Raw genomic sequence first — 12526 nt, 5'->3', positions numbered from 1 at the left:
ACCGCGATTTAATAATCCCCGCGGAACGTTTCGGCTCGATTTGACGCGGGTAATGAATCTTGAAACGTGGCAGGCCGCGGTGTATCAATTAATCGTCGGTATAACGGTGCCGAGGTTGCCCGGCGTAATGTTACAATAATTTACGAGACCGTGGCCGACTGGACCGATCGCAGGTGCGTCCGATCCCGCGATCGGGCAAAGTGGATCAGCTCCGCGGTGGCTGGCAACGGCGCTCGCTCGCGACTTCCCGTCAAATTATCCTGTTGTCGGACTGGTACCGGCGAGGCGCGCGAGCCTCCTTTGATCCTTCCGAGGTTTATCGAACCGTGTCGAAAGGAAATACGCTGGAAAATGCGGCCATTAAATCGGACGCAGGCCGCGATCGCGTTTATACGCAATTACCGGGCGAACGCGCGCGGGCGGCCCAACACACGCGCCACCTAATAACTTAATCTGTCGGCCGGATAAAGGCGGTTGTTCGTTCGCATGTCGGCTAATGCAATCTGTCCGTCTATCTATCTATGCTCTCCCTGTCCCTCTCCATCGCGCGCGGGCGCGCACGCGTCGAGGAGACGGGACACGAAAAGGGGGTCGGATGATCGGGATCGATCGCAGAAATCGGATCGCGAACAAAAGCCGGTTCGCGCTGCCCGCTCGCGTGTACCGGCGACCGTTTTCTCTCGCCTCGTCCGAGGAAAAATACGGGACCGGCTCGTAAGACGCGGATAATGAATCCATTCAAATTCAATTCGCTCGGAGGGTATTCCCGGCCTACAGGGACGCGCTCGCGCGCGCGATTTCTCCCGGCTGCCGTCCCGGAATGACCCTCTCGTCTCTTCGTCATCATTTATTATTCCTTGTCGCGGGAATTTATTATCTCCTTCGTGCCGCCGAGTGGTCCAGTCGGACACTTTGTTCCCCATAAATCATCCGCGGTGGAAGCCCGATTTAAATCGATTCGACGACGTCCACGCGCGAGCTTCTTCGGTTTGAATAATCTCGGGCTCGCCGGTTTTTAGGGTGTTCACCGCGGTGAATCGAAGGTCCTCGGCAAGGACACCGGTCGCTCGAAACGAGCCCGGTCCCCCGTGCACGCAGGACCAAGTCGTGTTTCGTAATGACCGGCCCGGGACGACCCGGCGAACGAGGTCGTTGCTCGGCCGTTTCGTTGCTTTAAGGCCGTCTTCGTGAAGCACATGCAAAAAACATGCGAATCGTTACACGTAGACGGTCACCTGGCCCGGTTGCCTCGCCGCTGGCGGGGGCAGATCGGGAATACCTGATTCTCGCGTTTCGGACCCGACACTTTTTTACAGGAACACGTCGGAACGCCGTGGAACGTGGAAACTGTTCCTTGTTTCTTCTCCTTTTTTTTGCGCCCCTCTTTCTTCGCGGGTGCTGCTTACACCGGGCCTTTCGTCGCGCGGCGATCCGCTCCGCTGTCGGGCCGTTCGGGTGCCTCGAGCGGTCGCGGACGAAACAATCGCCTGGAAAATCGAGCGCGATACGGCGGCCGTGTCTCTCCGGCGAAATAACCGCGCGAAACGCGTAAGTGGGTTAATGGCTGAGTCCACACGAGATTCACGTCGATAGTCGCGGCCCGTTCCGTCCAATTCTATTCGAGGAGTTCCGTGAAACAAGCCGATGTCTCGCCGAACATTACCGAAATTTCAGCAATTTCATCTCTCGCCCCTAATATTTTCATCAATTATCTATCACGAACTCCACCCATCGGGGGTCCCCTGAAATTAGACGCGAAACTGCAACGTTCGCCGAGCCTTCGTATCCGTCTTAAGTAGAAAATAAATAGGGCGAAATTCGCGGTATCAGAAGATTGAAAAATTACACCGGTCAACTCGTAATCAGCCCATTCGACTTCCCGAGGGCCCGGTCGAGTCGTTTGGCCGCGAGGAATCCTCGCCGGCCACATTTTTCGGCCGAACGGGAGAGGCCATCAGCGGATTTTTCGGAGTATCCGCGTTAATAGATTGAAACGAGGTACCGGGTGCATTACGCGGGATGCCACGGACAGAGTTGATGCTGATGAACGATCCCCTCCGGCCGGAGATCGAGGGGAGCAGAGGGATGGTGCGCTGCACCTGCGACCGCAGCGGAGCGAGAGGCCCCGCCATACATTCGGCCTTCTCTTCCCTCGGGCCAGTGCCACACTTTCGTGTGTAACGACCGGCCGCCGTGTTTTTTAGTCCCCGTTCGGGGCGTTAGGCGACCGAAACTGGAGCACCGGCAGCGTTTTCGTCGAATCTAGGAAAGTACGCGCCGGGCCATTCGACTGGATCGGACGTAATCCCGTCAGACGTTCCGGGAATAAATCCGTGAATCTTTCGTACTTCCCGACGAGATTGTTCAATTAGAAATTATATGTACACGCGCGCGAGTGTGTGTTTCGCGAGAAAGTCTTCCCGATAATTTCGTTTCCGCGATTAATCGCCGCGCGCCTCGCGTGCTACCCGCGAAATCTCTTTATTAATTAGCCGGCGACCGAGCGGCGGTGGACGTCGAAATGCCTAGTTCCCGAGGCGAATGCGCGACTTCGTTTGCACGGGAAATTACCGGTTAGAATGTAAGTAGGAAAGGAGACTAATGTCGCTGTCGGTAACAAGAAAATTCCCTCCCCGAGCGATCGTTCGATTAGAAAGTGCACCCGTTGAAATGTAAATCGGCGATGCCCGCCGCGTCGCGCGGCTGGCGTCTTCATCGGCCGGCCGAGAACATTCTACTATCGTCGGACCGTTTTACACTTTTAATCGCCTAACTTTCTCAATCAGGTTCTCCGCGGGGCGGGCGACCGCCGCGATCAGGTTAGGGTCCGTTATCGGTCACTTTTTCTGGAAAAGAAACCTCCGCCTTTTCCCTTTTCTTCTTCCGCCGATCAGCTTGGCTAAGGTTTCTCGATGATTCACAGGCTACGGAGTGCGCGGGATTCACCGAGGATCCGCGTACCAGATCCATCGGTGCTGACGATGGACGCAGGTTGAATCCTTCGAAAATCGAGGATGACTGGCGAAGGTCCGCGGAACAGGTGGACATTTCGGTGAGATGTTGAATGAGGAGAAGCAGAAGAAGAGGAGGAGGATGAAGAAGAAAAGGTCGAAGAGGAAGAGTAAGAGGTTTTCAGGTGGAGAAGGAAGAGCTGGCCTAGAAACCGATGGTTCTCCGATCTCTGATCAGTTCGTGGGTTTTCAGGCTTCGTCCCCTCGGTGCCCGCGTCTCGTTCAGCCAGCGGCCCCCGCCGCCCCTCCGCCGTGTACCGGCAGCCGTCGTCGACGATGATGGTAATGGTAAATGGCCCATGGAGAGGCTCTCCAGTCCGCGCCTCCACTGGAAACGGGAGCACGCCACGTGAAAGTAGGAAGGGGAGGCTATAGCCGGACCGACGTCGCTTCGTGCGCCTCAGTCGTTCGTGGACCTCGAAGGACGATAGAGGTCGAAGAGGGCACTTCCTCCTCTCCTTCGTCACGGCGCCAACACCGCACCGCCAAACACACCACACCACACCACGCCACGCCACGCCAAGCGGACCAAGTCGTGTCTCTCCTTTCTCCGGCCGGCAACTCGCATCGCGCGCCTTCAGCCTTTTATCCTCCTCGACAACCGGTGGCGAACGAGAGATCACGAACGCCCGGCGCAATAAGATAATCGTTCGCAGACGTCCGCCTACTGCGCACCAAGATAGTTGTCTTTGTAAAACTTAAACGTCGCCTCCGTCGTCGTCTTCGTCGTTATCGTCGTCGTCAGTCTTCGACGCCGTTGTCTTCATTACACCCGCCGTACAACCGACCAACCAAAGGATCTCCGGCCAGAGCACCGTCGACGCCTGACCAAGGATGATGCACCGTCACGTTCACCTCGTCGTCGGGATTGTCCTGCTGTGCTGCCTCCAAGGTCGGTATCGTTTTTAAGCCGCGCCGCGCCGCGCCGCCCTAACCCGATCGATCTCCGGCTCGATCATCTCCGGCCGTTCCGCTCCGGTGAAAGTCCGCAACAGGTCGCAACCTCCTTTTCGTTCGCGCCTCCCGCAAACCTTGCCCCTCGTTTCCCAACGGGGAAACAGGCTTGCGCGGTCACGCATGCGACACCCTTCTTCCTCCTGGTCTTTCAACGGCCGCGCCGTTTTTCCCTTTCGCGCACGGGAATCCGCACCGTTGCGCCCGACTGCCCGCCTGCTCGCTGGACAACTAGCCGGCTGTATTATTCCGCGTCTGGGAAAATGATCGATAATTCGTTCCCGTCTGCCGCAACTAATTTCAACGGTTTCACGGTTCGCCAATCGAGAAACAAATGAAGTAACCGCGCCGCGGCGCGCCGCGCCGCACCGCGCCGTGCGCGACGGGACAGGACGGGACCGTTCATTATTCCGCGCGGAGCCCAGTCGACTATGAACCGGCGAAACCGTTCTCGCGATCCCTCGCGCGACAAGCGGCCGACACTGACCGTACGACGTCTTGTTAACCGGACGATTCTTCGAATACCGATACCCTCGCGAGCACCATCATGGAGAGAGGAAAACGATGATTCGTCTCGCGTCAAGGGAGACCAGAATCAGTTTGTAATTCCGCCGTTGATAAGTCTCATGAAGTAGGATGCTAGAAATTGTAAATAAACTGGTAGGAGTCTCTACGGTCATTGTCAGCCAATAGTCTCACCTGGTTAACAGGTTAATCGCTTGCTGTTCCGAGAACAGCGAAACTAGAATGAAACCCATCGACCCAGATGTCGACCGGTCGGAACGCTAATTCTTATTCCGTTTTCACACGTTCGCCGCAACTTCTTCTCGGAAGCGTTCTGGTTACGCTACTTGTATTTCTACTAGTCGATGACCTCTTCTATATGTTCAATATTAACCGAAACTTTGCTTCTCGGAGCCCGTTCATTGAGCATACTCTCCTGAATGGGCGAAGCGACTTTTATTCATGTCGTGCTGATTGTTCGGCCGACACAGCGAAATTATAAATCGGACCGGTCGCTGGCTGACGGATTGATCTCGTCCGAAGTGGGTCAGCCGTCGGACCAGCAGAGTTCAAAGGTCCAACCGGATCCCGGGCGCGGAATGCAAATAGAACGGTCCACGTCCGGACGGTAAATCAAACAAGACGACTGTATTATTTGCAATTTATCGTGGCACGTCGGGACACACGCATGAAATACGAGCGTGCCCGCTTGCTGCCCGGTATCTCGTCTTCTTTTCAATTGCCCCCGCCCCGATAAATGGGATTAATGACGCTGGCGGTTATTAATATTCGCTTTATCCGGCGCAGAAACCGTACTCGGTCCATTACAGCTTAACGGTTCGCCGGGAATCGTAACGATTATCGCGTATGTTCGCGCGTCTCGGCCACCGGGGTCCGCGGCCATAAAATGGCGACCCGAATACACGCGTTCCGCCCGGTAACCGGCGGAAGGTCGCCGGGAACCATTGAAAAAATCTGCATTCCTCGCGCGGAGCCGCCGAGAATGAAACCGTGCTCTTCCGGTAGTGATCTCGTTCGAACGTCCATCTTTGCGACAATTCTTCAGAAGCTAGTGAATATTTGACAAATGAACGAAGAAATAGATTCAATAAAAATCAACCGAAATCTCAATGGACGCTTGTAGTTTCCATGGAAAAATTTGAAGTTAACGAACGCCATCAGATTGCTTCGTTATACTGTATTCCCAACAGATTTGCATAGGCTTTCACAGCCAGGAATTCTGAGTCTCCAATGCTAGGTGTCCCCATCTTAGTGCCAAGATTCCACGATATCTTTTTACTTTGCCAACGTTCTTTAGACTCAGCCACAACCCTAGTCTCGTTTATTTAACACTGCAGACGTTTATCGTACACTTCGTTCTATAATTCCCAGGAGAATCGACGCTCGTCCGTTCGGATCTGGGAAAGTAAATAATTACGGTTCGATCGGAACCGGCGTTGACGTACTCTAAATAATGTTAATGAAATCCGCTGAGCATTCGATTGACAGGTTCCTCCGTGGTGTTAAACCTCGCGTCGAGTCCAATAAGTTAACAGCATTCTTGTTTTACACTAATGGAATCTATCCTTTATCGCTGCACCCGGACCAGTCTAGCGTCGACACCCTCCTTCACTTCTGCACGGCAAATGGCTTCGGTCAGAGAGCGGCCCATTGAATTCTCCGCGGGGAGTAGCGTGTCCGCGTTGGCCAGGCGCGATGCTCCTTTCAGCCGGATGGACGAGGAAGAGAGAGAAAGGGGGAGGGTGGAACGGCATAAAAAAGGAGCACGATGGTTTTTCGTTTTAATCTCTCGCGCGGTCGCGACGGCTCGTGCGCTAGCTCACGGGGCGAGCTGCAACTCTTCCTCTTCCTCTCCGGCAGCCTCTTCGAGTCCTTCAACACGGTAGCGGTTCTGCTGCTCGGAGTTTCTTTTTTTCGCTCTAACGCGATGACTGTCCATTAAGCACTCGGCAAATACTGTTCGAATAATTTTCTTGATGAAACGGCGACTGGAAAGCCGAGAGCTCCCGTAGCGATTGCTCTATAGATCCTCCTGCGTCTCGTAGCTCTCGGAGAATTAGGTTCATTAGATATACCACTAAGAAAATGAATTATTAACCAGTTCTATAATTTCCTTCGCAACTAGGCTCATCAGGATTCACTTATCCTGCATAATCTACTAGAAGAATAGAACTTTTCATACATGCTGATCTCATGTTTGACTAATTCAATTGTCTACTCGCGAGTCTTTCAAAATATCAACATTCGTCTGCAAAGGTTAAATTGAGTTTTCTGGAATTAAATGGCGTTTACTGTTTGTATATTTCGTATATTCGATTTGGAATCGTTACGAGGTGTTCAGTTTGAAAGTGGCGTTAGCCAAATTCGAGCGACGTAATCAAGGTGTTAATCCCGTGTTACTGGAGGATTCTTAGGGGCCGACTAGGGGGGCATAAATCGGAAACGAGAGATACAATCGTGCCCCGGCGGGGTTCGGAAGGTCGCGGCTTAATGGACCGCGTTCACGATACCCAGTATTTCCGTTCATCGGCCAGATAATCCTCGCCCGGTGCCAATTAGTGTCTCGGCTTTTAATTAATACGCGTCGAAAGGGTCGCCCCCCCCTCTGCGCCTTCTCACGCAATTCCCCCGCTCGGAGCAGCTTCCATTCTCACGCGCGGAAGGGAACCACCGAGCCGTTCGAATTCTTTGATCTCGAATCTCAGGTGTTTTCTTGCGTTTTATGTTAGATCGTGAAGGCTCCGCGCCACCGTTACTCCGCGAGAATTCGATTAACTTTTTGATGAGGTATGCGGTGCGTTATTTTCGTCCGTTTGTAATAGGAATTCGATACGTGCTGTTTTGTGGATGCCGATGAAACTTAGTACTCTGTATTAGAAACTAGGCAAACATCGAGATTCTAGTGACCGTGACAGCGGCGTTCTACGAGGATTATTAGCACTGTTTATTAGGTATTTCTTCATGATTATCAATGGGAAAATTCATTGTTAGGGAGAACGCTTGAAATTGTAACGTGTATGTTGATAATGCTTTGTCTTGCTAGTTTCTATCTATTCTCTAATGTTTCACCTTTCACCTCGTTGATTTATATTGTAGTATTCATCAACGTCTATCGTTTCAGTAGAAATTTATCTATTCTTGAATATTTCTTACAAAAATCTGTCGAGATAACGGAGCAATTCATTTGATTCTAATACTCCTAAAATCTCCTTCGAGGAAATACAGTTAACGTGGCAAAACGACCACGATAAAAATTCTGCTCGCAAACGAACACGCCCAGGCCGGCGTTCGTTAGAAAAAGATTCCATGAAATTCCAGAGACCACGCTTTGCCAATCCAAGATTAAAGGTATCGAACTCCCGCGAACGAATTAAGCTCTAAACGCGGCAGCGTTTAACTCGGGGACACTTGGAGAACACCGTTATCGGGAATCCGATAATTCCGCCGCGCGACAGCCGGCGATTTACGCTCCCGGGGGGATAGTTCTGCCAGATTACAAACAACAAGAGCAAAACCGCGTTAAGACCCATTAGAATTTGTACGAACGCCGCGGTACCAGGCGACGAGCAAAACGAGGAGCGTTTACGCGTGCATAAAATAATAACATAATCTCGCGCTCGGTGTCCCGTTCGGTTCGCGTACCGCGTTAAATGCGCCGGTAATGTCGTGCCGGCGACTTGATCCAGCCGGAAGTAAACAAAGATCGTAGAAACGCGGTTAAATCCCCGGCGAACGAAAAACGTAAACGGGGAGCAACAGCATCGCCTCCCCTGAATATACCGGATGCCTCGCGCGCACTCGAGCCTGTCCTATAAACTGTATCCCCATAATCGAGGTGACGACAGACTCTGCCGATAACGGATGTTTTTGTCTTGCCCGCTGGGAAAACTGCTGTCGGTTGACACTAGCTTTCAAACATTTCGAGGGCCGCAACCGGTCGAGACGGTAGTTCGCAAGGAAACAGATCGAGAAGGTTTTTAGAAATAAGTTTGACACTGGAACTACCGAAAGTCAAATCAGCATTTCGAACTCTAAGAATGAATACTGAGATTTCAATTGACTTAAGATTCAATTGGAGTATTACTAAATCGCAGAGAAGCATGTGTTATATTTTAATCATTAAGAAGTCTGTTAGTTCTAGTGTTAACGACTAATCTGCTTGCGAAATTCACTACAATCAACCAAATGCAATTGCATTACTTATGCTGCTTTAGATGTATTTTTAATAAGGAAAATATCTCTAATCGGCACTGAGTAACATGTTGCATCTACTGAAGTCCACAGACGATTTATCATCTGTTCATCTTAAGTTTCTAATATCCTGCAGCAACTTGCAAAGAATATTGAATTTTCTATTCCATTGTTATAGAATTTTTTATCCTATTGCAAAGACTAGATTTTCGACCGTGGTCCATAAGGAACAGATACGCGTCAGTTCCAGGTTGCGACAAGATGGCCGACGCAGCTCCCGATAACCGCGCGAGCCGCATCCTGAATCTCCGGCTCATCTGAAATCAACTAACGACATTCTGCGAACCTTTGCCCCAGGATTCAGTCCCGAGGGGGATCGCGTATGCTAATCCGTGAGCAACCGGTATCGGTTCACGCGGAAATTTTCCGGCGCACTGGTGAAAATGTGTTCCCGTTTATCGGCGCGTTCGCGGCGACGTCGATAAGAGTTACAGAGCCCCGGAATCGTTGCCGATAATGCGATCCCGGGCGGCTCCTAATCTCGGAGTAGTCGCGAGCGAGCGATCGGAGCGCGAACATCGCCGCAAAAACTGGTCGTGTCGATTTCATCGGGCCGATAACACCTTCCACACGGCGGTTTAATCGTTTTATAGGACTGCTTAATGAAATCGGCCGTTCCCGGGGAATTACCGATCCTACAATTAATTCGAGGGCCGTGCTAATACGGCCGGCGACCGTATCTAAGGATCGTTCGCGGCGGTTACCGTCAAATCAGAACTAATGAGTTCCGATCGCGCGGCGCGCCCCGTTAACCCCCATGGGAACGGTCGGCGTTAACTCCGCCATCCGTATTCGTCCCGCTCGCGTCTTAACGATCTTCTATTGCGTCGCCGGCGGACACACTTTAGGGTTTATGCACACGAGCGACGCGATCCTGTCGCGATTTTACGTATGTGTTCCATATGTACAGAGGAAACTTCATCTTGCACAATGTACGCAATTAAAAAGAAAGAAGTACATGCATTTGTCATCCTTGTCGCGATCCGGTGTCGTTTTGTCTAGCGATCTCACCGTAACACCGTGCGATCGACAAAACAATGAATCGCGATAAAGAGGACATATATATGTATGTATTTCATTTTTGTATAATTGTGTATATTGTATTAGATAAAATTTGCTCAGTATATGTGGCACATGTACGTAAAGCGACACCGATTGACAAAATAGTAGGTAAAATAGTTAAAATAGTTAAAATATTGTGTAAAATGGAATTTTTTCTGTGTATGTGGTACCTGCATGTAAAATTGCCAGCGTCACCGTCGCAAGATCGCGTTGCTCGTGTGCATAGGCCCTTACATGGCTACTGGCCACGATCCGATTAACGTCGCGCCGCCCGTTTCGTGCCCGTAACGACCGTTCGCGATCGAATCGCTGGAAATTAACGTCGGTTGTTTGTAATTGTAATTATACGCTGTCACCGGTCGTTCAAATTTTAAGCCACTGAACGGAAACGGACGCTCCGCCGGGGATACCTTGTTATACGATTCTCGCGTGTTACCCGTGATTTTATAGAATCGCGGACTACTCTGTAACAGGTTCCACGAGAGTCTTCTCCTGATCGAGACGCGGACGACCTGTTGGTTCTTTGCACCCGGGGGTAACTCTCAGTCACCTTTTAATTTGCATATAGAACAGTCACAAAGACTCGTGAATAACATTGTGCTTCGCGTAATGCATCGATATGCGAAGTGTCGAAGTACAAAGCTTCGTTTCTTGATTTCTGTATATTTTCTCATATATGTATTAACCCTTTAACCCTTTGCCACCACTTGATTTCCTACAGTGAAGCTATAAAGTTTGATATTTAATATTATACTTCATATAATGCATCAATCTGAGAAATATTGACGTAAAATAGCTTTGTCCGTCAATTCACGTGGATTTCTCGTCGAGTTGGTTTTACAAAATATCATCTTCATCTCAGAAAATGTTGAAATTTTTCTAGTGAAAAACTTCGCAGTGCAAAGGTTAACTCTGTAGACTCCAATATTGCACCAGTTGTATTATGAATATTTTAATGAATCGAAGGAACTACCCTAAAATTCTTAGATTTTCCACACATCCAAATTTTGTACTCAGAAAGGAAATGAAAAATTGAAGGAATGTTGTAGCATTTTTCATTTTCATTAGAGATACTATAAAGTTGCAGTTGCTGATAGATTACAGAACCATCTGGAGTGCTAAGGGTTAATATACATTTCTAGTAAGAAACCTTAAAGTGCATAGGCTTAATAGATCCAGTAGTTTACACATAAGAATGTCTATACTCTAAGATATCTGCGAAACCAGCGTAGAAGCTGTATTATCAGTGAAACAGGAGGTCTCTGGTGATTTCAATGACCGGTGCAGCAGGACCTCGATCGACGAAGTATTTAGATCAGCTCTTCGCGATCTAGATAGTTCACTCCTGGTAATTCACAAACTCGATGATTCAAAGATTATACACCGAGCAGTACACGATCGAAACTCGCAGGCGTGCTTCGAAGGAAGTAAATTCCACGCTATGAATACTCTGTTAGAATAACGGGAGCACTCGATGAAATGTTTCTCAAATTCAATATTCATTCGTACAGGAGGAACGTCTCGATTGAACGTCGCGGGAACCAGCGTCTTTCAATTGTGAATCCCGGCACGTCTATCCGATCCTCGTCGTATTGGAAACGAGCAGAAAACGTCGGCGGGCGACCCGCGGACCGGGTGCCTCAATAAAAGATGATCCTCTAAAAGCGTTACGGCTTCGGTTCATTGACTTTCGGACGCGTTCGGCATCCCCGTGACCCGGTTCCATGTTATCCGTCTCCCACGGGAAAAACCGGCGCCACGTGCATACTAGCCGATCGCGTTCCAACGAGCGCACGATAGAAAAAGAGAAAGAGGAACGTTGTTGGGCGAAGAGGAGGATAGAGTAACAGAGGCTAGACTAGGCAAAGAGAAAGAGGAACGTAGTTGGGCGAAGAGAATAGAGAGAAACAGAGGCTAGACTAGGGAAAGAGAAAGAAATAGAGAAAGGAACGTAGTTGGGGAAAGAGGAGGACAGAGAGTAACGGAAGCTAGACTAATTAAAGAGAAAGAAATGGAGAAAGAGGAACGTAGTTGGGCGAAGAGAAGGATAGAGTAACAGAGGCTAAACTAGGTGAAGAGAAAGAAAACGAGAAAGAGGAACGTAGTTGGGCAAAGAGAAGAATAGAGAGTAACGGAGGCCAGACTAGGTAAAGAGAAAGAAATGTTGAGAAAGATAGATTTAGAGAGAGGAATGCAGGTAGGCAGAGAGAGAAACAGAAATGGAAAGGTACCAGTCTAGACGAAGAGGAAGAAACGAGGAAAGAGAGGCACAGTGTAGAGAAGAATGTGGATAAAGAAAGAGGACGGCTAGATAGAGAGACGAAAATACAGATGAAAAGAGGCTAACGCAAAGAGAAAGAAACAGAGCGTAAGAGGTACCGAGCAAGGGAAAAAGAAATAAATACAGAGAGGAAGACTGGCGCACGAATAGAATGAAAGGACTAGAGGAAAAGGTAGCGAGCCAGCTAAGTAGAAGGGAACACGGAGACAAGGAAAAAGGAGTTGTTCAGTGAGTCGGATTCCCGGGACATCGTAATTCCGTCGACTATGAAACGATTTTTCACGCTCGAAGGGGCTTCGCGTGTGTGGCCGAGCGGAAAAAGGGCCGCGGCCGCTTCCCGGCGCGGGTCTTGCGTTTATTAAAACGCGAATTAACGACCACCTGATGATCCGGGACAGGCAGGGACACGCCGCGAACGGCGGGGGACCATTACCTCGGACGG

At 50.1% G+C, this 12526-nt stretch overlaps 1 protein-coding gene across 3 annotated transcripts in view; it reads left to right on the top strand.

The window, feature by feature from the left end:
* LOC116425560 (serine protease inhibitor dipetalogastin) overlaps positions 1-12526 on the top strand; it is a 55390-nt gene that overhangs the window by 4055 nt on the left and 38809 nt on the right. For all 3 annotated transcript variants that reach the window (XM_031973473.2, XM_031973474.2, XM_076371164.1), the window contains exons 4-5: positions 2924-3121; positions 3205-3903. In XM_031973473.2, the coding sequence (XP_031829333.1) occupies positions 3846-3903 (58 nt within the window). In that variant the 5' untranslated portion in view covers positions 2924-3121; positions 3205-3845. The remainder of the gene's footprint in view (positions 1-2923; positions 3122-3204; positions 3904-12526) is intronic.

This window comes from Nomia melanderi, chromosome 9 (genome assembly GCF_051020985.1).
Source record: "Nomia melanderi isolate GNS246 chromosome 9, iyNomMela1, whole genome shotgun sequence".
NCBI classification, from domain to species: Eukaryota; Metazoa; Arthropoda; class Insecta; order Hymenoptera; family Halictidae; genus Nomia; species Nomia melanderi.
The sequence above is the reverse complement of the archived record's forward strand: the minus strand, read 5'-3'. Positions and strand labels throughout refer to the sequence as shown.